Source organism: Falco rusticolus, chromosome 7 (genome assembly GCF_015220075.1).
Source record: "Falco rusticolus isolate bFalRus1 chromosome 7, bFalRus1.pri, whole genome shotgun sequence".
Taxonomy (NCBI): domain Eukaryota; kingdom Metazoa; phylum Chordata; class Aves; order Falconiformes; family Falconidae; genus Falco; species Falco rusticolus.
In genome coordinates, this window is record NC_051193.1 from 2,872,693 (window position 1) to 2,895,425 (window position 22,733).

The 22,733-nt window shown below is 42.2% G+C and overlaps 1 protein-coding gene across 4 annotated transcripts in view; it reads right to left on the reverse strand.

Annotated features, from left to right (window-relative positions):
• The window catches only part of IQGAP1 (IQ motif containing GTPase activating protein 1), an 80,459-nt gene that overhangs the window by 41,351 nt on the left and 16,375 nt on the right, over positions 1-22,733 (reverse strand). For 3 of the 4 annotated variants that reach the window (XR_005105508.1, XR_005105507.1, XM_037395882.1), the window contains exons 3-14: positions 13,072-13,228; positions 12,626-12,703; positions 10,867-10,943; positions 8,668-8,735; positions 7,490-7,603; positions 6,923-7,101; positions 6,166-6,256; positions 5,505-5,668; positions 2,800-2,884; positions 1,461-1,624; positions 937-1,097; positions 279-403 (exon numbers count right to left, since the gene is read on the reverse strand). Coding sequence is in view for 2 of the 4 variants with exons in the window: in XM_037395882.1 (XP_037251779.1) it covers positions 279-403; positions 937-1,097; positions 1,461-1,624; positions 2,800-2,884; positions 5,505-5,668; positions 6,166-6,256; positions 6,923-7,101; positions 7,490-7,603; positions 8,668-8,735; positions 10,867-10,943; positions 12,626-12,703; positions 13,072-13,228 (1,463 nt within the window). In the remaining 2 variants the exon portion in view is untranslated. Of the gene's footprint in view, positions 1-278; positions 404-936; positions 1,098-1,460; positions 1,625-2,799; positions 2,885-5,504; positions 5,669-6,165; positions 6,257-6,922; positions 7,102-7,489; positions 7,604-8,667; positions 8,736-10,866; positions 10,944-12,625; positions 12,704-13,071; positions 13,229-15,029; positions 15,055-22,733 lie in introns of those variants that run through there. The other variant, XM_037395883.1, reaches the window with a different exon arrangement.

The following is a 22,733-nucleotide window of genomic DNA, read 5'->3' on the forward strand; positions in this document are numbered from 1 at the left end:
TGGTTCAAATTTGCATTAGAAGGACTAACCACGTGTTTGGAGATACTGATTTCAATGCCATGAACACTCCTGACTGCCTGATCGCCATTAGCGGTCCTGCTGTCAAAGCCTTTTGTACTACAGACCACCAAGTCCTGCTCATAACTAAGATCATCTTAGATATCTGATGTATGACACAACTACAAGTCAAACAGTAACTTTGTGCATCGACATACACCTTGTTTTATCACTCCTTATGAGCTGGGATCAGCCTAGCATGAACAAGCAGAAAAACTTACTTTCATGTTCTTCATGCACAGCTATGTTCACACGATCAACACATGACTGGATATCATTCCATGTGATGAATTCATTTCCTTCTGCACGTGCTTGAGCTTTCAGCTTCATCAAATCATCGATGTATCTGTCAAAGAACAAAACCAACATACATCACATTGCAACAAGCTGGCCAGGGACACACAACGCAAAAATTGTACAAAGTGTAAGAGGTAACACAAGGGTTGAAACTAGAACAAATGTGAAAGAGAGGAAGAAAAGAAAGAGCAAAGGCTGCATGCGGGATGGTCAGCCCAAATGTGAAACAGTCCAAAGAGACACATCAAAACAGGCAAAATTGTCAAATAGACAAAAGCACTGTAACACTGAACGAGAGTCCAGGGCAAAGAACGTGGTGGGTGAGCTGGCGTAGTACCAGCAACAACCTAATGGCATCACAACACGGCTTTAATGTGAAATCGGTGAGAAAGCGTTGAGAGACAGCACAGAAATCAGACCAGTAAGAACAGTAATCGCAAAAACAAGATGGGAGAGCCAACAGAGATTCGATCAATACCATAAGAAATAACGCAGAAAGAATGTGAAGTGGGGAAAAAAGGTTCAGAAAGTCACAGAATGTAAACAACATCAAGGACAGACATGACTTCTTGAAATATCCACCTCTGAGAGTTCTCATCCTCAATGTTTGTAAGCCCTGTGACAGGACTGCTCAGCTGTTTCCACACTGTATTCACATCCCCTGAATCCAAAGCCCTATTAATCAGGGCCACAGAAGACAGCATCTCTACAGCAACAGATAATTCTGGATGGGTGAGGTTACCCTGCAACAGAAGAGGACAACAAATTAATTCCATGCGTTCTTTACAACCTATTGTTGCACACAACACAGAACAGTTGTCAGAACAGACATGTAAGAAAGCAAAGGGACAACCTTATAACAGAAGCAGAAAGATGAGAACCATAAAGAAAGGTAGAACACCAAGTAAAAGATTGAAGTAGAATCTTACAGGGCCAAGTAGCTCAAGATTCAGGGATTAAACTTCACGTCAGAACAGACTGAACACCAAAGCAGTTCTAAGAAGATTCAAGACAGGTTTGTTGCAGAGAGATATTGAACAAAACAGACAAGGTAGACCCAGTGATCCACACCAGCTTCCAGAAATAAGAGAGAACATGGTCCTTACTTCAGGGCTCTGCTGCTGCAAGGTGGCCAGCTCCCTTTGGTAAAGGTCTGCAGCAAATACATAAACCTCTGGTAACTGGGCCTCTGGATTCATCAGTTCTGCCACAGTCTTCTCAGCATCACCCATTCGAATTGCAGAATTAATTCTGGCTACTGCTGCCAGCCCTAGAAGTTCAAAGAGGTAGCATAAAGAATGAGGAAGGTAGACAGTCGAGTCCCCAGTAACAAGAACGCTTTTATTCTACTCAATAATCAGATAGCTAACAAGAAAAGGGATAATTCCCTTAGTTGCAGGAAATGAGCGAAGCTTTCCGATCCATGCTTCCCCAATTAGTCTCCCATTACTGCAGGCAACCAAAATACATAATGCCTTCTTTAAAATAAAGCTCATGTTTAAAACCAATACACCTTTTTGCTCGTTATCAAAGGACTGTTTCACAGTTTCAGTCTTCTGATAGTAAGAAGCTTTCTAATTGCAAGTTTTTGGATGGATGAGTAGTAGCAGCTTTTTCTTCCTGCCCACATCTACCCCGCGTCTCTCCTGCCTGAGGCAGTAACAAGCACTCTATAGTGGGTACGCAGTGGCCAACTTTAAAATAACACAAGTAAACAAACGCTGAGCTCCATGCTGAACAACTAAGGTATGTTGAAGGTAGCCTCCTAGGTATTAGGCATTCACTATTTTCCTCTTGTGTTCTAAAACTCCTCTCCCCAGATCTCGAGCAGACTCCTTTCTACCTATTACAAATTGAACTAGTTGCTCCTGCACAGCCAGAACTGAACATTCTCCTCCAGAAAAAAAAAAAAAAAAAAAAAAAAAAAAAAAAAAAAGAGTTATGCATGGTGTCAGAAGCATCCATCAAAAATAAACAGCCATTATGATCTGCATTTTATTTGCTACCTGATATTCAGAAACACTTAAAGGTTCTGTAGCTCAAACCAAGCAAGGTTTGCGTCAATGGTCAGCCGGTAACCTAGCTTTCACACCTCATGGAGCAATCTGGATTTCCTTCACAGCTCCACAGCACAAAAAAAATCACATAAGCATCCTAGAAAAAGATGTTATTCAAGGTGGACGCAAAAGCTCCACAATTCTTAGTATTTCAAATTATATGCTTTTATCTCCAGCAGTATTTTAAGAGAAGGATAAAATACACTACAAATAAACAGGGCAACTGCCTCTCTTTAACGTTCTTGGCAGCTGTGAAGTACTTCAAGAAAATTCGTAACAGCTTGAGAGAGACCTCACGTATCCCCACATAGACCCAAATATTGTGCTGTCTCATCCTTTTGATGACACTCATGGTCACTTTGCTGCAATAGTTTCTGCTGATCCTTACTTTGCTGATACTGTTGCGCTGCCCTGTTAGCAGCATCCACTCCCAGCTGCAACTCTTCCTTCTGCAGAGGACCTGTAAGGCCAGCCTGAGAGAAAAAGAAACCACAAGGGTCAAAAAATGTCAGCTTATTAATTTCAAATAACTCAATAAAAAGAAAACGAAAGAAATAAACAAAAAACAGTTCTTCCTTAAAACACGCTTAATGCCACATAGCTTCTGCAAAGGACACCACACACATGAGGAAGACAAACCAGATTCTCCACTCATACGGTGAAAGGCCGTATGCGTACAGCCTGATAGCTTTTACAGTATTAGAAGTGCAGTCCCATGAACACAGCAATTAAAGACCCAGCTTCCAGAATTATAACACATTTAAGACAAAGGAGACAATTTTGTTGGAAAAGGCTGCCTGTACATGAGCTACATGCTAGAGTGAAATTAGTACTTGCATAGTTTGCCATGAAGTGACACAGTGATGCTCCATTTTACACCTTTACATGGTAAAGATGATAATTCTCCAAAAGCACCAACAGACCACATTTATGTAACAAGACCGTTCTGGAAACACATGCAATCTGACTTTGTAGTTTAGAAAATGGCTGAACTTGTTTTTTGTGGCTCCTAAAAAACCTGGTAAAAATCTTCCCTAGAGACACCTCTGGGCAGCTATGGAGAGTTTCTGCCATGCTGAAGCTTGGCAGGACGTTTTTAAGAAGTCCCCGCTTTTCCAATTCTGTCTTAATTGTAGGTCCAAAGAAACACAGCTTGTGAAGATCTTTCTTCAGAGACAAGTGACAAATCTTCTTAATAACAACAGCTGCAGGGCCGTGCGCTGTGGAAGTCGTTGTACCCTCACAGAAGGGACTAACAGCAACACACACCCCTCAGCTCGCATCATTCATGCGGAACCCCAGCCTTCTCAGCCTCTCAACATGTCAGATGCTCTGAGCCCTTAATCAGTTTCTCAGCCCTCACTAGACTCGCTGCAGTATGTCCATGTCTCTTGTCCTGCAGAGCCTCAGAACTGGGAGCAGTACTCCAGCGGTGGTCTTCACCAGCATCAAGTAGAGGGGAGAGGATCACCTCCTTCAGCCTGCTGACAACGTTCTTCCTAAGGCGTCCCAGGACACTGCTGGCTTCCTCTACCACAAGGGTATATTCCTGGCTCTTGGTCAAGTCATTGTCCACCAGGACCCATTATCCTCCTTTGCAAAGCTGCCTTCCAGCCAGTGTATCCCCAGTCCGTACTTGTGCGTGAGGCGATTCCTTTCCCAAGTATGGGGCTTAGCATTTGTCTTTGTTGAACTTGGTGAGATTCTTAATGGCCTATTCCTCCAGCTGTTGAGGTGCCTCTGAGTAGCAGCACAACCACCTGCTGGTGTATTCACTGCTCCTCCCTGTTTCGTACAATCTGCAAACGTACAAAGGGTACACTCCGTCCCATTTTACAGCCATTAGTGGGTTGTTAACTAGTACTGGCCCCGGTACCAATCCTAGGGGTACAGCACTAGTGACTGGCCTCCAGCTGGACATCACACAGCTGATCACAACCCTTTGAGCCTGGCAGTTAGCTAGTTTTCAGCCTACCTCGCTGTCCACTTCGCCCATGCCTCAGCAGTTCGTCTGAGGATATTATGGGATGCAGCGTCAAAAGCCTTGCTGAAGTCAAGATATACATCCTTTGCTTTCCTCTCATCTACCAAGCCGGTCATCTCATTGCAGAAGGCTGTTAGATTGGTCAAGCATCACTGCCCCTTCAAAAACCCAACACTGAGCACTCCTAACCGCTTTCCTGTACTTTGTATGTTTGTTGATTGCTTCCAGGATTATTTGCTCCATCATCCTCCCAGAGGCTGAGGCGAGACTGACAGACCTGTAATTCCCTAGATTCTCCTTGCCCTTCAAGACACTGGGGTGGCATTCACGCTCAAGTCCTCAGGAACTTCCCTCAATCTCCCTCAACTTTTAGAGGCTGCCTAGAGTGGCCTCACAATCACACAGACCAGCTCCCTCAGCACCCACGAAGGCAGCCCACCAGCTCCCTTGTCCAAGTTGTTTCAATGGTCCCTAATTTGATCCTCCTCTGCTAAGGGGTAAGTCTTCCTCCCGAGACACCTGACCCTGCTTCCATCCACCTCTTGTATGCTTCCTTTTTCTGTTTGAAATGAGAAACTATGGTTAACCTTAGTTACAGAATCATTTAGGTTGGAAAAGGCTCTTAAGATCAAGTCCAACCATAAACCCAACACTGCCCAGTCCACAACTAAACTACGTCCCCAAGCACCACGTCTACAAATAGTGTACAGTGGTATTCCGCACAGTGGAAGTAGCGTATGCTTCTCTGGTAGGTGTTTCTGCAACACAAATATCCACATTTGGGCACTGATAATAGTAAAATGAGAGGGATGACACACCTATATTACAATGGTTCTATACAAATGTGAGTTAGTATTTTAAGGTTTGGTGAAAGTATTTTAATTATATATATATATACACATACAAGCATTATACTGGCCTTTCATATGCAGAGATGAAAACTAAATGATATACATGCTTACTGTATGCTTCTCTCTACTAGTGTTAACTTTTTCAAACCAACACTAAACTGTAAGCAGGTAATTAGCAAGTGATTAGTATGCAGTGGTATGGTAAAGGGGGGCAGGGGGAAAACCTCCTGGATCAGGGTAATCTAGACTTTTCCATACCTCCTGTTTCTGTTGTCTGTCACTCAAAAACTGCTTGAAATACCAGTCACAATTTTCACGTAGCAATCCTCGGAGTCCCAGGGCTGGCATTGCCATAGCTTCATACAGTGCTAATGCATCTCCTTGTTCCAAAGCTAGGTCAATCTTTGATATGGCTGCATGTGCTAGCAACAGTAAAGCAGAGTTTTGAGAGAAACATTAAATGAGGAAGTCCCATGGTTTATATAACCTACTGCTCAAAAAGAAATACTCTTAGACCTGATAGACAGCAAATTAGGTATGCAATCCAAATGGAAGACTCTCAAAGTCAACTGCAAAGTAGTACTTTGAAAAAGGGGCTGAAGTTGGGAAATAGCATCCATTACTCAAGTTGAAAAACTTGGGGGGGTGGGCAGCAACACGGACAATCCATTTCCTAAATGAAGGGTAACAGAAGCCAAAATGAACTCAGCTTACAATTATGTACTAATAAGAAGTTAAAAAAAAAACAAACAAAAAACCCAAAAAAACAACAAACCAAGTAAAACAAACACACAAAACCCCCAGAAAAACAGGGCAGCTGCCTTCCACTTTTGTTAGCACTACAGAAAGCAAGAACAAGCAGAGGTATTGTTTTCCAGTACTCTTTTAATTAAGACTATTACTTCAGCATGATACCTACTGTTCACTTTATTGATGTTTCCCTGAATTTCAGCTTGAGTCAAAAGTTCCTCATACACATCTCTCTCTCTCTCTGAATTTTCAGAGGCAATCTGAAGATGAAATAAAAAGTAATTAGTGTTTCTACAGTTTCCTTTGCTCTTATAGATTGTTTCATTGAAAAGGTCAGGGAGGATAACTGTATCTATATAGAGTTGTGACAGGTCATAGATAGGCTACTTCTACACAAGCAAAAAGAAGCCCTAGAAGTAAATGCATATAAAGTAATATACTCATACTCTGGAACAGACAACCTAGAAACACCTTATTTCAATGTAATGGCTCTGTATGAACACACAGGAGAGCTCCAGAGCACAGAAAGCAGTACACATAGCTAGGCACTTGATACACAGCGTTCTAAACCAACACTGACCCCCTTCTGACAGCATCAGTCAGTTTTGCTCATCATTTCATTGCTCAGAAAACATATTTATATCATATGACAATGCAGGGATAACACTGCCAACATAGAAAGACGGACGTTAATTCTGCATCCGTGTGGCCCGTATTTCAGACGGCTAAACAGTCACACAGCCAACTGCTGCTGTCTTCTACAACAGGAAGATTGGGGAACACACCAGAATACCACCAGGAGTAAACCCACCTAACACTATACACACAGGACTGTAACACACATTCTGTGAATTCTCCACAGTTTACACTGCAATACAAAATTGTAACGCATGCAAATAGATGGTTTGAAAGAAGAATTGATCTACCCTGTTTTTAGCATTCTCCGTCTTGTCTTGCTTTGCTCTGTAGAGTGTGTCTTGGTAAGTGGATTCCAGTTGATCATCAAGATTTATTAGCATGGCATTAGGGTTCTTCATGGCCATGAGAGTGTCAGCTGGAACCTGATGGTCGATTGCTTCATTAATGGCAATGACAGCAGCATGTACTGAAAAACAAGTCGCAGTGTGCCAGTTAGTCCCAAACACAACAGCTCTGTTAAAAACTGAGAACTTAATTGGCAAGGGCAGAAGAATTACCTGGAAATACTGGGAAGCAAGAGAATTATCAAAATACCTCTCAATCCATCATTTGTTCTTGACAAAAAAGTCAGCCTACTTCCTAGCACAATACTGTAGCTAGTTAGATCATCATGCTCCAGAAAGAATAAAAATACACAAGGGAAGGAAGAAAACCCTCTTCCCAGTCTTCCAAAAGGCCTATCAAAAGGACTGTACTGTCTTACAACAGGGGGCACTAAAACTAATACCAAAAAAAGAAATACCTAATCTCCTAGTTTGACTAATTGCAGAAAACAAAACTACAATTTTTCTTACATGCTGCTTCGTCCACAGAAAGTTCATTTGCAAGAATTCCACCAATCTTGCTGAAGGCAGGCATCTGAATACCATACTTCTCCAGTTCAAGCCTCATGTTACTGATTTCCTCCTCTGAAACACACATTAAAACAGTGTTATATGGGCTTAAACACATCAGGAATCAGCCCTGCTATACCAACAACTATTGCCAAAAAAAATGTCTGATAACCACAATAAATTACAATTACTGTTTAAATAATACTTTGACTATAACTCAGTAAGTGAAACAAAATAAATGAGAACTGATAGACATTTTGCACACTTTCCTAAATCTACATTTCTCCCAGATTCTCATATGAGAATATACTAGTCTTTCTCAGCAGAAAACCACACGTGACTCACAAGGAGCTGGAAACAGACTCTATTCTGCGATGCCTCAACTACAGCTGCCAACAGGTCAGGAAAATGCACAGGTAATATTTCAGCATTCCTCTGCGCCCCCCCCCCCCCCCCCCCCGAGAGTCTATGCCAGAAAAGCAAACAGAGGATATCAAGACATGCTGCTGCTATATGTAGCAATACCATGTAACTCAAAAAGAGAGTTGACAGTTTAGCATTTTATAGGTGCAATCAACAACTGTTCTGCAGGATAATGGAAGTTTATATACCTTTTAAATGAAATGTGTGTGCTCAGGTGGGAACCTCACTAATGCAAAACACAGAATTTGACACTTTTGCACAAAATCAAGGAACTGAAACCTTGAGGTGGCACGTGGATGTGATACTTTGTGCTGGAATCTCCTGTTGCAGATCAGCTGGCAAACTCTTACTCAGCTAACGGCACCTCTACTTTAAAATCAAGCGAGATCAGAACCATCTACCAAAACTCCTCCCAGAGGAATGGAGCCAAGGTTTAAATGTCTTACAACAACAGCAAAAAAAGAGGCCGTTACTTGCAAAACTAATGATTAGCAAACCAACAGCCTGGCTCAGAAGTACTCAAATCGATCCTTTTTTCTTAAATTTTCTTAAATTACTAGCCATTAATTTTGAATTTAATTTGCATTTAGGATATCAACATTAGCCATCCTTTAACTGATCTATACAACACCTAGTAGAATATGAGGTAAAGACAGCATATGTATCAGCGGGAGTTTCAGTTGGTTGGGTTTGGGTTTTGGTTCTGTTTTTTTTACCTGTGAAGTCCACCTTCCCATATAAATCCTGAATCTGAGGGGCAAGACCCAGTTTGAACAGGTACAGGCTAGAACAGAAAATAAGCAAGTAATTAGAACTAGTCATTTTTCCCTGTGCTTCTGACAACGACACAGGTAGTTTTTAGGAGATACAGATTCAAGAAGCCACTCAGGTAAGCCCACGTAATGCCTCGTAATCACCAAAAGAGTGAGCTGACTCCCCTCCTCCCCTCAGCCGCACATAACTAATAACTGGCCCACCACTCTGAAGTCTTGACAGAATTACAGAACAGCTGAAGCTAGGAGGGGGCTCTCAAGTTTGTCTTGTTCAAGCTCCCTCCTCAAACAAGGTCACAGAAGACCAGGTTCCCCAAGACCATGACCAGATGGCTTTTGAGTATCTCCAAGGGAGGAGACTCCACAACTTCTTTAGGCAATTTGTGCCACTCCTTGGTCACTCACACAGTAAATAAAGTGTTTTCTGATGTTCAGAGGGACACTCCTGTGCCTCAGTTTGTGCCAGCTGCCTCTTGTGCTGTCATGGGGCACCACTGAAAAGAGCCTGGCTTCAGCTCCTTTGCTGTCCCATCAGACAGCTGCACACACTGATGAGATCCCCTTGGAGCCTTCTCCTCTCTATGCTGAACAGTCACAGCTCTCCCAGTCCTTCCTCACAGGAGAGTGGCTCTGGTCCATTAATCATCTTAGTGACCCTTCCTCCAGCTCTCTCCAGCGCGTCCATGCCCCTCTCATGCTGGGGAGCCCAGAACTGGGCACAGTACTAACTGGACGCAGCACTGCAGGCATGGCCTCACCAGCGCTGAGCAGAGGGAAGGCATTCGCTCAGCTGAGCTGGCTTACTGAAATGCTGTTAAAGTATCCACTTGGAGCCTGACCAGGAACAGGATGGCTACACGGGAGGGGTGAACCCATACAGCTCAGGACAAATGGGGCTGGGGAAGGAGAAGCAACTCCTCTCCTTTTTGCCTGTCATACCAGCTCAGCACAGATCGTGGAAAGGTACCCTCTGTTAAAATATCTGGTAATACAGGAACATTAAAAATAAACTATTAATAAAGTAAATATACATTCCTTTGGTAAACTCAGTTTTAACATGATTGGAAAGGAAAACAGAGGGTAAGCACAACCTCAACATGACAAATATAAATCTCCAATCTCTATAAATCTAAGCAGCTCCCCCCCCCAAAAAAAAAAAAAAAACAAACACCAAAACAGAACACAAACAGCAGGCAGGAACACTTCTGACCTATGGACTGTCAACAAAACCACATTCTAGATCTTTATTTCTTAACTGGAATATACTTCAGCACCAAGCCTGAAAAAAGAACAGGTTTTTTTTATAAAAAAATATCCTTTTCCACATTTATTTTTACATGTCAGAGTTCTCTTCTTTCCTTGAAAAATAAAATTACTTAAACTGATAAAATCCTGAGGAGGCTGCCTTTGCAGAGAAATTTGGCTACAGAACATTTCAGCCAAAAAGGTTAGCAATTGAAAAAAACTTAAAATGTATGGAAAAAGTATTACTAGATGAAAGATTACAGATTAAATTCTACAGTCTTAACTACTGGGACTGTTTGCATCTATTAATTTTGCTCCATGAATTCATTTTCTTTTCTTAATTATGATCTAGAAAGATCACAGCAACGGCAAACTTAATTTTCTTGGGAAGCTCGGTAATTGCTCACAATTCAGGCTACTAGGGGGGCGGGAACAGCCGGGATATAACAAAGAACATGTAACAAGAATATATGCCAGCCAACCCCGGCATAAAGCAGCTACAGTAGCTATTAGAAAGCTGCCAGCAAGGGAGGAACTCTGCTGTAACCTGAACAAAAAGGAGCATTAGTTTTGACCGTGGCAGCGTACTCCTCACTGCTTTATAAACTCCAAATGACTTATTCTACAGAGATAACTCATTTTAGATCTAAAGCTGGGATCAAGCTCACTTCTATAGTAATCACAACATACTTGACTGGTTCTTTTTCCTTCAGCATCTGATCTGGCCACTGCCCAAGGCAAAATACCGGCTTCATGTATCTTTGCTCTGACCTGCTAAGATTGTTTCGCTAGAGAATTCACCCTCATCCAGCCTTCAGTTCACTCCTCTCCCCTCCCACCCTTCAGCTTTGCAGAAAGACATCGGAAGCAATTAGATTTCTGCCTAGCACGCCTTACCTGAGTGCATGAATACAATAGATACAGCGTGGCATGTTCTTGCGATCATAGATATCTGTAGTTTCTGGGTAGAATATCTAAAGATAAAACAAAGTTAGCAGTCTGAATTACACTCACACACAACTGTGATAAGCCCAATTCTTCTGCAGCACACTAATGAAACAGCCCGCAGAACAAAACTCTCTGAGCTTCTCTGCCCTAGCCCGACATTCCTCCTGCTTTAAGTGCCAGCCAGTCCTTTCTTTTGCTCCTACCACCCAAACCAGGGTGCCCCTTTTCCTGCCCAGGTCCTATTACACATGGACGAGTACACCCCTTCTTCCATGTGCCCACCAAGATACCGGGTCAGGAGGCATTAGCAAGGACTTTGGTGAAAGCCAAGAGATTGAAAAAAAAAAAAAAAAAAATACTTGCAACAGAACAGAGAAAAGAGGATTTTGTTTGGACTAAATGTGGTTGAGAAGCAAAAGACAGTGACAAAGGCAAACTGAGACCAGCACTGAGGTGCTCTGCACACTACACTGTCAGGCAGCTGGACCCAAAAGCTTTCAGACAGCCTCAAATGCAAAGCGCGTCAAAGTTTAACACAAGGGGCTAATATTGAAATGTCAATTCATTCGAAAGTGCTGACAAGGTACGTTACGTTCTAGTCACTGGGAGGATACATTGCTGTTGCCTATGAGCAGAAAATAGCATTGCTCTTTCTGTAAAGGCAAGAGCAAGCGAAGGACCCTCACAACTCCACAGTATCAGTTCCCTGGCTCTGCTGCATGGGAAAATACTTTAAACACCAGTATCTCTTTGTCAATGTACTGGATGCCAGCCCAGTTTCTTTAACATATCCTCACACATTTATCTCCCCCTCAAAACTCACTTAGACCTGAAAATCTTGGCTCATACCTGACACTTACAACTCTCTCTGTCTAGCTACCTCCTCATTTATTTTCACCTAACAACCTTAACAGTGTATTTCAGCATCTCCTAATCCTAAATTTGTTCCTGTAAAATCATCATAAATCCCAGCAAGGCTCAACTAGTAAATCTCAACAAATTATTTCAAAATCTTTGCCAAGAATAAAGTGTTCAATTTGCAAGCCTGTATGCAAACAAAACATACATCAGATTAAACTACGCAATGTTGGTTTTGGAGAGGCTAAGCATAACACAGCCTACAAAAAAAAAAAAACATGTTAAAAAAAATTACTTACTCTCCATGTATGCAACTTTACTATCAGCACTACCCCACTTCCAGATATTTTTAGGCAACAGTGTTGATTAGCTCAGAGGAGTTTATCTGGACATTCCCCTAGTGAAGCCAATAATTTATATTTGATTAAGCTACACCAGGAATGTTTCAACTTGATGTGAAAGTTTCATAGAGAAATAGATAACACTATTTTCTGTTGTGTTGCTTCTTTTAGCATAGATTTCTAAAAAAGCTTCCACAATCAAACTGTAGCTCAGATACTGCTCAAAAGAATGCCTGGCAAGAACTATGTAACGCAGATGTTATGCAAGATTAGTGACATTAAGGATACGGTACAGAAGGAGGAGTTATTTTGCTCCTAATCACACTCACACATATAGCAGAATGAAAACTTTCAGCAAGTTTTAGGAGAGAATTTCTATAGGGACGTCAATCTAGAAAATGAAGAATTAACTAGAGGAAGTCTGCTGATTTTTGTACAACAGAAAATGCTTCCATGGAACGTAAGGTTTTTCTAAGATTATTTATCTGCACGTACGACATAGAAATTACCTTGGGGAGACCAATCTCAGCCATGGCATTCAGCCACTGGATTACGTTATCTGTGTGCCGGAAGTGGAGACCAGTTGCCTAAAATAAAAATAGGCAACAACGATGAGAGCAGTAAGAAATAAAATACCACAGCTGCCAAGAATGGCAGGGAGGTTCATTAAGATGGATAATGAAAATGGTACTCTTACAGAAAAGAGGTCAGAAGTCTTCTATGTACAATTACATTGATTGTTTACAACAAGTTCTTTCACATGAGTGCATGCCCAGATATAAAGCCAAGAGCCCACCCCCTCTCACTTAATCGTTGTTCTAGAGTAAAGGTGGAGTTTCTCAGGTAATACTATTATAAACTAACTTTCCGCTTATTTGCACACTGTACCTCTATGTGCACATTTTCCCATTTTAGATGTCTACCTAAAGTAGTATCTACGGCCAACAGCTCTCACCTTGTATCTAGTCTGTTCCCTATCATAGATTTTCTTCACAGAAACTACTTTAGGGGAGAAGAAGTTTCCAAGTTTGGCCAGGTAGACTCCATTTCTCAATCCTTCTTCCAGCTCTGTTGTGGGAGGCAGCTCCTCACTCAGACAGGCCTCCATCCATCTGGAAGAGCAAGAACAACAAACTTGGTCACATGCGTGTATTTTCAGTTTGTGAACAGAACTCCATGCTTAACAAGTTTCATACTGCTACTGCTGTCATATTCTAGCCTACTATTTGCTTAGCACTAGGGGCTGAAAGTGGGTATAGCACTACCACACAGTCTGTGTGATTAAGATGCTAGTCAGTAACACTTCAGACAAAATATTAAGTACAGAGCTCAGCAGCCAGAGTTTCACATGTAATTAAGATACTGTCTCACCATATGTGTTTCTCCATCAGCCCATGATTTAGCTGGTACTGGTCTAGATACAGTGGCCAACCTGTCCTTTAAACTAATTTAAATCTTCCTCTTGAGTACAGGCTACTCTCACTAAGTATTCGCTAGTTATTTCATGACGCTACCACTTACTCAAGCTCTTTTAGCTGATCTCGTAGAGAGGCCCTACAGCATTGTTATCAAGTCTACCTTTCTGACCTATATATTTTCTCCCGCCCTACTCTACATTTTAAACATGAGGACGGAGGGGGAACCAGAACAGGCATTCCTCTCCTCCTAACAGATCTTCCCTTATCTCATTATTATTATTATTTCCTTCCATCTCATTTAATGGTGTCACATATCCTCCTGACAAAAACAAAGATTACAGCAGCATGTAATTTGAAAAGTCGCTGTTCTCCAACCAGAGGTGCGCCCTGGTATTTCTCCTACCTGAGGCTGTATAATGCAAGCTACACACTGTCCTCCAAAGACAACACGCTCCCTGGCTGTGCTGTTGTCTGAAAAAGGGAGCTGCTCGGCCGTGGGCCGCTTTGTAACGAGTCTTCCCTAGATCACACCTCGCTTGCGACAGAGCTCTACAGCTCTTGCAGGACAGGCGAGCCTTGGATCAGTGAAGATCGCAGAAAAGTGGCCCAGAACAGCAGTAGCCCATATCATGAAACAGAGCAAGGGCAATGATTTGGCTCACGGGGATGGTAAGTCCACATTACTGGGACTATCTTAAAGACAGGCAAGTAGAGGATCCTGCTTGCACCCAATGAACAGAATTTTAATATTCTCAATACTGTTTCAGATGCATGCCTAACTGTAAACTATTTAGCTTCACATGAATCCAAAAATAACAGGAAAACACCATACTGGGTGCGTAACTGTAGTAATTAACACAATTTCACAGAAATCAGTCCTGTAAAACAGTCGGGAAAGCTATGTGGCTCTGTTGACCAACCAGAGCCGCAGACATTTCACATCTGCGAGGTGTGAGGTTTCATGCCTCCTAATATTCTGATTAAAATCAAGCACTGTACATACATACAAAAACCAGCTCATACGTACTAAGAACTAAGACTACTCCAAGCAGTGTTTTCATGGGGATTCATTGACTAGTGCTGTTTCTAATGGATTTTGGCATAAATACGTGCTATGCCCCCCTCTTTCAGTTCTCCAGGAAGTAAATACAAAAACTGAGGCTTCAAAATCAGAGAATTAGAGAATTACACCAATATTAGAATAACTGTAACCCATAATTAGCACACATGTGCTCACAGCTTGAGTAACAGGACTGTTCAAATAATCTAGGCTTTAGACATGGTTAAATATTAGGTCATTGATCTAGATTTTCTACAGACTGGGAACTGTATCCTAGAAGACAACTGTGGCACTGAAAAATGCGTAATGAGTACAGCACACAATGAATTAAAAGTTTAAAGCTGTAAGAATTACTATTATGATGGGGTGTATACAAAGGGGAACAGTAAAGGCAGGCACTACTGTTCTTTTGTATACAACTCTGATGAGACTAACCTTGTCACTGTGGCCTGCATTTTTTCAAACTGGAGAGCAGGAATAAGATAGGAAAGAAATCTGTGATTAGCTAAGATAAAACTTCACAGTGAGAAGCCTGAACAATGCAGTGCATTCAGTTTGTTGAAATAAAAGTCTGAGATGCAGCTTGGTGCTCTGACAGTCCTTTGGTAGCAGATTGTAATCAGCCTGTTCCACCTTTTCTGATAAAAAGCACCAAATCTAAGGCAGGAGTGTATGACCTACACATGAATCGGCTTCTGCACCACCAATTTTCAGCCCAGCATGCAAGGCTCAATGGAAAGCACTAAGAATTATTTAACCTGCAATATCCAAGAAGATGACCAAGTGAGTAACCAATCTTTTTGAACTGAACAATAAAATATGATCATTTCTTTACAGTAATTTAGAAAAGAAGTATTATAAACATAAAACGTAATTTGCATTCTGTGGATATTTTTGCACAGTTTAGTCTTGTTCTCAAATACAGAACACTCTAGCAGTACACAACAGATATGAGACGTGTTCAAATTCACTGTGGCCAGTTTTTCATCTCTCCTGAGAAGGCAGTAAACTCCATTTCTAATTATAGAAGACAGGCAGCTGTTAGTGAAAATGAAAAATCTCACAGGCTGCAGTATTTTAACAGTCAAAAGAAAGATAACTTTAACTAGTGCAAATATGCAGTTTTAGACAATCTCAACCATCTTATCTGTATTCAGTTTCAACTCTCTCTCTAAGGTTCACTTTATTTAACCTACTACAGAGCTGTTACCCTACCACAGCTCCTCCATTTTCATGCCTATTAGCATCAACCGATGGCTTGCAAAAACATACGTTTCAGATGAATGTATGTCTTCACTATTCAAACTCAAGGGGAATGCCAGTCAAGTTCTCATGTCTGAATATGTTACTACTCCATCTCTCCCTACTCGAAATGTTAGTATACAGTGGTCTCATAGTGCAAAGTGGCCATCCATCTATCTGCCTTTTGAGATAAACAAGCCAGTGTTCTTAAAGCCACAAAAAAAGGCATAACACTAGTGCTTTCTTCTTTGCACTAACTCTGTATTTGCCTAAAGGTACAATTCAAACACATCTATTTTGCTCAGCTGCCACTAATCCTCAAATGGTCTTTTCTATTAGTGCAAGTTAAGATCAGCTGTAACTATTCCAATGCCTACATCCAAGAGCATCTAAAAAGTGACTGTAGAGCAAATACAGCGTGAAGTCCTCAGATTTTTAATTCATCCCTCTTGCACTTCTGAGGGTTTTTTTAAAGATCTAATCCCTGATGCTGCTTTCCTATCTGTGGATTCTGCAGCAGACAGTTATTCTTACAGCTTCATTGTTGAGGGAATACTCATGATTCAGTAGAGGTTTTACAAACAACTGGATTTCACCCATTTCCTTGGTTATTCAGATTGTTTTCAATATCTGCATTCCTCTCCAGATAACACAGAAGAATGTGAAGTTACTTCAAAAGAAAGACTCACTAACATTCCATAGCTGCTCATCACAAAGTACCTACAATCAGCCACTGCTACAATCCCCAAACCTACCTCTGTTCTGCTGATTCTTCCATCTGAATGCAAACAACTTCTCAGTTTTATGACCCACCCCCTCTGCCCAGGAAAACATTTTCCTCTCACTTGGCTTCTCTACAGCTCCAAGCAGAGGTGACACCTTTGAAAAGCTAACACAAGCAAGAAAAAGGCGCCACGAAGCTTTTCAATGAGGTTGCCACAGGAACTAATCACAGAAACAGGTCAGCAACCAGATGTCTCCAACAGACCCAGTGGTGGAGATTTCAGGAGAGCCTGGAAGGAGGGGGGTGAGAAAAGGGAAACTACGCATTTCTCAGGAACTCTCAGCACTCACAAAAATCAACAGCAATAAACAGTTTCATGTTCCTGCTGACAGCCCTCCCACAGCAGGGAGTGGTTTCTGCAGGAAACTGGCAACGCACCAGATTTTCCAGCTTCTGCTGGCTTCTCATTCTCCAGCCGTCTCACTTCTAGTCTTTCCCAAACCCCAAAACCAGAATAAATTTCCAAATTAATGTCTCAGAAAACTCTTCATAAGATGTACAACGTGACAATTCTAGCCTCTGCTCTGAATGTCCAGATTACAAAGGCTCTGTGTGCAGAAACTTTGAATCAGCAAACAAGTAGCTGGCTGGAATGGCTGAGACAAACCATAAAAAAAATGAATGGGCCCTAGCACTACTGATGGAAGTGGGACACTGCAACACCACATGGTGGGGTACAGAGGGAGAAAAACTGCCCCTCCAAAGAAAAAAAAAGGAAAAAAAAGTGGATACTCTGCAGAAATCAAGAAGTATCCTTTCATATTCTGGAGAAGCACCTAAAATTATTTGGAAAGGTATATAAAAATGACATTTCTAAGCCTCAAGTCTCACACACTCTTTGGGGGTTCTACTCACTTTCCGAAACAGCTGTGAAACATCAGAGGACTGATTTATATGCTGGTTGATAGCACCTGACTAACTGGAAATAATAATTACAGTCACTGCCTGGTTTATTTACAGAATCACAGAACAGCCCATGTTGGAAGGGACATTGAAAGATCACCTGGCCCAAGCTCCCAAGGAAAAGGGAGCCTAGGTGAGATTACCTAGCACCCTGTCCAGTTGCGCATTGAAACCCTGCAGCAATAGGGACTCTACCACATCCCTGGGGAGGTTGTTACAGTGGCTGATGCCACTGCAAAAAATTTCTGTCTTGTATCAAGATGAAAACTCTCCCAGTGCAACTTACACCCACTGCCCCTCATCCTCTCCACGTGGCTCCCTGTGAAGAGCGTGCCTTTATTCTCTTTGTAGCTGCCCTTTAAGTACTGGAAAGCTATGATGAGGTGCCCCTGAGCCTTCTCTTCTCCAGGGTGAAAAGACCTAACTCTCTCAGTGATTCCTCACAGGGCAGGTTCTCCAGCAGCCTGATCATCTTCATGGCCCTCCATTCACATATGAGAAAGTCACCAGTTAGCCAGCAGATGACGTGCAGCCATGTTCTCTCCCACCTTGCCTTTTTGCTCCTTGCCATCTAACTCGGGGGGGAAAAAATAGGAAGACTGTTTATGCAAAGCCTGTAAGGTACAGAAAACAAATACAACCCGAAGGACATATTAAGGGAGTAAGGAACTGAGTCAAAGCACAAGTTACAGAAAGCAAACCAGTTCAGCAAGTTCTGACAGGAGTTCAGTACTCAATATGAACGGCTTACAAGTTCTATGCAGTAAAGGGACGGGAGTGCAGAAGGCATCAACTCGGGACACGTACAAGTCATAGATGGCAGGGGCTACATGTCAGAAGAGTTCCAAATAAGATACAAATCAAAATATCAATATTAGAGAAGCTTCCACAAGGCAAAAGATGCTCAGTCCCTCTAGTTCAAGTGAAAATAGTAGTAATAACCTCAGAAAGTCTCATAGACCTTACATTTAGTACTTCAGGTATAGTGCACTTAAACAATAAATAACAATTTTGAACTTGAAAAAGTGCGTTTGCGTGTATAGGAAGTTGTTACTTTGAGCCCAGTTTAGCCAGGAAAGAATTAGCTTTCCTGCAAGCTTCTCAACAGTCTCCTATAGTACGAGTCTTAGTACCATACTTTCCTTTATAATGTGATATACATACATTGTTTTGTGACTTTGACTGTGCTGCCTCAACCCAAACTTCACAGAATCTCTGAGGCTGGAAGGAACCTCTCATGATGTAGTCCAACGCTTTCCCACCTGAACAAGCCCGTTTTGCCCATTCCTCCTCAGTGGGGCAAGAGCTTTCTGTAACATCACTTCCATGCCTTAGATCATTACAACCAGACTCCTGAGAGGACCAAGCTACTCCAACCCTGAAAGAGTCCAAATGCTAGCAACAGGGTTCATAATACCCTGCCAAGAGACTTACTGGAGCAACAAAAAAACCCCACCCACTTTGTTCAACCCAGGAAGACCTAAAATGAAAGTAGAAGGGACATGCAACCACATCATTTAATACCTTACTGAAGGCCACAGAGGCGTTCCGTTTAAGCATCTCCATAAAGTAAGATAAATAGCCCATAATTAGAACATAAGCTGTCTCAATGTACTCATACCTGTTTCAACAGGTTCCTAAGTGGGTGTTAATATAACTACAAAACTAAGGCAATTTACATACAATAATGCTCTGGCTTGGTGCGGCATTGCTTAACCATTTGCTAGGCCAGAGGACAAAGCCACGTTTTCAGAAAGCATTACGCAGTACCTTTTACATTTAAAAGCTCACATACTCATATTAAAATTAACACCTGTCATCCTTAAAAGGCAGAAATCAATGCAGAATTTCCAGATGAACAAGAGGAAAGCACTTCTCACGTCTCGTGGCGGGTAGGGGGGGACACCTGGTTGATGGGCAGCAACCTCTGCTCCCTTCAGCCATAAGGCATCAGAACAACATGCCATCAATACGCTTTCCACAGAAACCTTCAATTCTTTTTTGCTACTGCAGCAGTTTCCAAAACCTTCCCTCCCTCTTGCCAGCACACAGAAGAGAATTTTTAACGCAGAATCAGTTCTTCACTCAAATTTAATCACATGACTGCATAGGTAATGTTGGACTCTCCAATTCTACTGAAGCTATTTCAAAGTAATCATTGCACCTTTCTAATCAGTCCTACAACCGCAAAATACAGATCACCCTCCTAGAAAAAGGATCCTTGAATATCTACATGCAGCTGCTACCACCAGCTGCCATTTAGAGCCAGGCCTTCCTGGAGAAGACACAACACCAAAAACGTAACATCAGGTACCACCAGGCAGCCAGGCTCAAGTAATCCATCTTCAGACTTTTATCATAAACCAGTTTTAACCAGAACTGGAGTTTAGACAAAGGGGAAACTTAACATCGATCACACATTTTGCTCTCACACTTGTGAAAACGTCAGAAGCCTGGCTAACTCCGAGACAATGGAAAAAAATAGGGGAAAGAAAGAAAAAGTCACTCTTTTCCTCGCAAACTGATTATAGATAAGTCTGAGGAAGAAGAACTAGCAACCCATCTCCCCAGAAACTGTTGCAACAATACTCAATTTAATAAACAAAAATAGCAGAGCAGACAATTAAAAAACTGGACAAAACTTGCAAGCAACGCCGCTCGCTTCATGACAGGGCTGCCACAGTTTTGTTCCAGCAAAAAACCAAAACAGAACATGACATAGAAAACACAGAAGGCATTAACAGTCAAAAATAAAAACAAGTAACCCTTATCAAGCAACGAGGAAAGCTCACTTCTTGATCATTACTAAGTAGTAGTAATTTCAAGGTAAAATTAGTCACTTGCAGAGGCCAGAAATAACTTTTTCTAACATTCAGCTGGCCTAGAGCTTCAAGACAATGGCTCTTCCTTTCACACACAGACCTAGCCAGTGACATTGTCAACTCTGAGACCAGACTGCAGCCCAACACGCCATCCAGGTCTGCACCCAGTGGTCGCTTCCACCATGTTGGCCTCAAGAGTACTTCAGTACTGGTAGCCATTAAGAACTCTAAGATAAAGTACATAACACTAACATCACGCTAAAGGATAACCAATACCCTTCGTATCAGTCTGCTACCAATACCAAGTGTTGGCTGAAGCGCAGTTGTCCACAGGACCACAACACATTCTGCTTATTGCACACCTCAGCAATTTCATTAGCAGGAAAGCTGCAAAGTGAACCTCAACGCAAAATTCTGAGCCTCTGGTTTGGGAGCACTAGCCACAGAGTTCTTGATCATGGGCCAGAATCACGGGAATCTTCTCTTTGCCAGCATGTCAGTGCCACAGCCCTCGCTTGCTTCTAGTGGTCCCCTACCAACTCCATCTCAGAAGGGTGTTGTCTCCTCCTTCAAGGAGGCTGAATATGCTTTATCTCCTGAAGGAGGTCTAGAGGTGGACTGGAAGGACACAGAGCTTGATTCTCTTTCCAGGCACGTATGATATTTATCCTCCACTCTTCGTAACGCTGTCTGTATACTATACCAATATATTTTAATGAGCAAAGCAAGCCTGCCTAGACTTGTGCTCTGCTAACACAGACAGTCTTATGCACAGTTACTGTCTTACACATCTTCTCAAAACCATGAAATAGGCAGGCTATTTGCCCAAGATTGCTCTTCAAACACAGCCTCAAGAGGTGATCTCCACGTGCATGCTCACACGGTGGGTACAAATTCTTGAAACAAGGTGATCTTTTTGTGCTTTCAAAGCAACCCTATGGGTATTCACCCATTGCCTACTGCTATATCCCTATACAGACAGAAAGTGCATCTTACGCTCTTCACTTCTTCTAATCTCACAATACCCAAAATTAAACAGAAAAAAAATGATGCAATTTGAATGGATGTACTGAAAATGCCATGAAGAACTTCAAGAGTTATTTCCAGTTCCTTCCCCTTTCAAGTGTTCACCCCCTAACATCTAAAATGTAGGCAACTCCAGGCAGCACTGCTCAGCCTGCACCGGGACGTGGAGAGGCACCTGGCTGCTGTCAGAAAAGGGACTGAAGAGCTGCTCAACCATTAACTGTGGTTGGAACTTGGAAGCTGTGCAAAAGCTACACGTAGTGTTTAGCAACAAAACTGCTGACAAAAAAAAAGCTTCAAAGGTCTTTCTCAAAAACACCCAACTCATTTATACTCTTGGAAGGTATTCACAGCACAATGATTACTGGCACTCTTGAGAAGGTTCTTAAGAGTCCAATACCATGTGTAACAAACACCTGTGTGTCAACATAAACAGTACAGGTGTCCTTTGCTGTGCAAACAGAGGTCAGAGAGCACACTGGACTCCTTCAGCCTGTTAACAGCATTCATGGTGTCCAAGATTACAAACTTATATTTGTAAATCCTGAATGAGTATAGCTCATGAGTATAGCTCAAAAAGAGTGATTGACAGTACTCCATGCTAAAAAACACAGCTCAGAAAAAAAAAAAAAGATTCTAAGCAGCGAGAGCCTTACAGCTCATCCCGCTGCTGAAGTGACATCCTGTCAACCTCAGAGAGGCTCCTACTCCAAACGTGCCCAGCAAGCAGTCAGCTAAGGGACTGCCAACATACTCCCTAAGGAAACAGCTATCCTGATTTTAAGTAGAGACAAATCGTTAGGAAGGGCATGGAACTGCGATGCACAAACACCAGGATCCTTTCACCCAATGCTGCACGTCAGGCTGGGATTCTATACAAGCTCCTGGAAGAGCAGGCCTCCAAGTGATGGTTAAATGAGCTAACCCCAGAACATCAGGGCCAAGATCCCTGGGGATATTGGTACCTCACTGGAAACTAACACAGTTCTTTAAACACAATCACCTACAGAAAGACTGAGAAGCCCTAGAGTACACCATGTCTTCAAATAAACCTCTGTAGGTCCAGCTTGGAATTACCGCAATGCATTCTCCCACTTCATTTATCAGAACAAGAAACCTTTTTGCTTACTGCCCTTGAAGTAAAAGGTCCCTGCAAGAGTTTATTGCTTACACCTCCAAACTAGCTAGCGAAGATTACCAAAGTTTTACTTCATCTAAACAGTACAGCTACCACCACGTAACAGCCTTCGCTCTTGGCTCCCTGCTCTTTTCTCACACCAAAATACACCAGACAGGCAGCCAAAACTAGCCAGGCAGGTGGCATACCCAAGCACTTACTATAATATTTTCCTGCCCACAGAG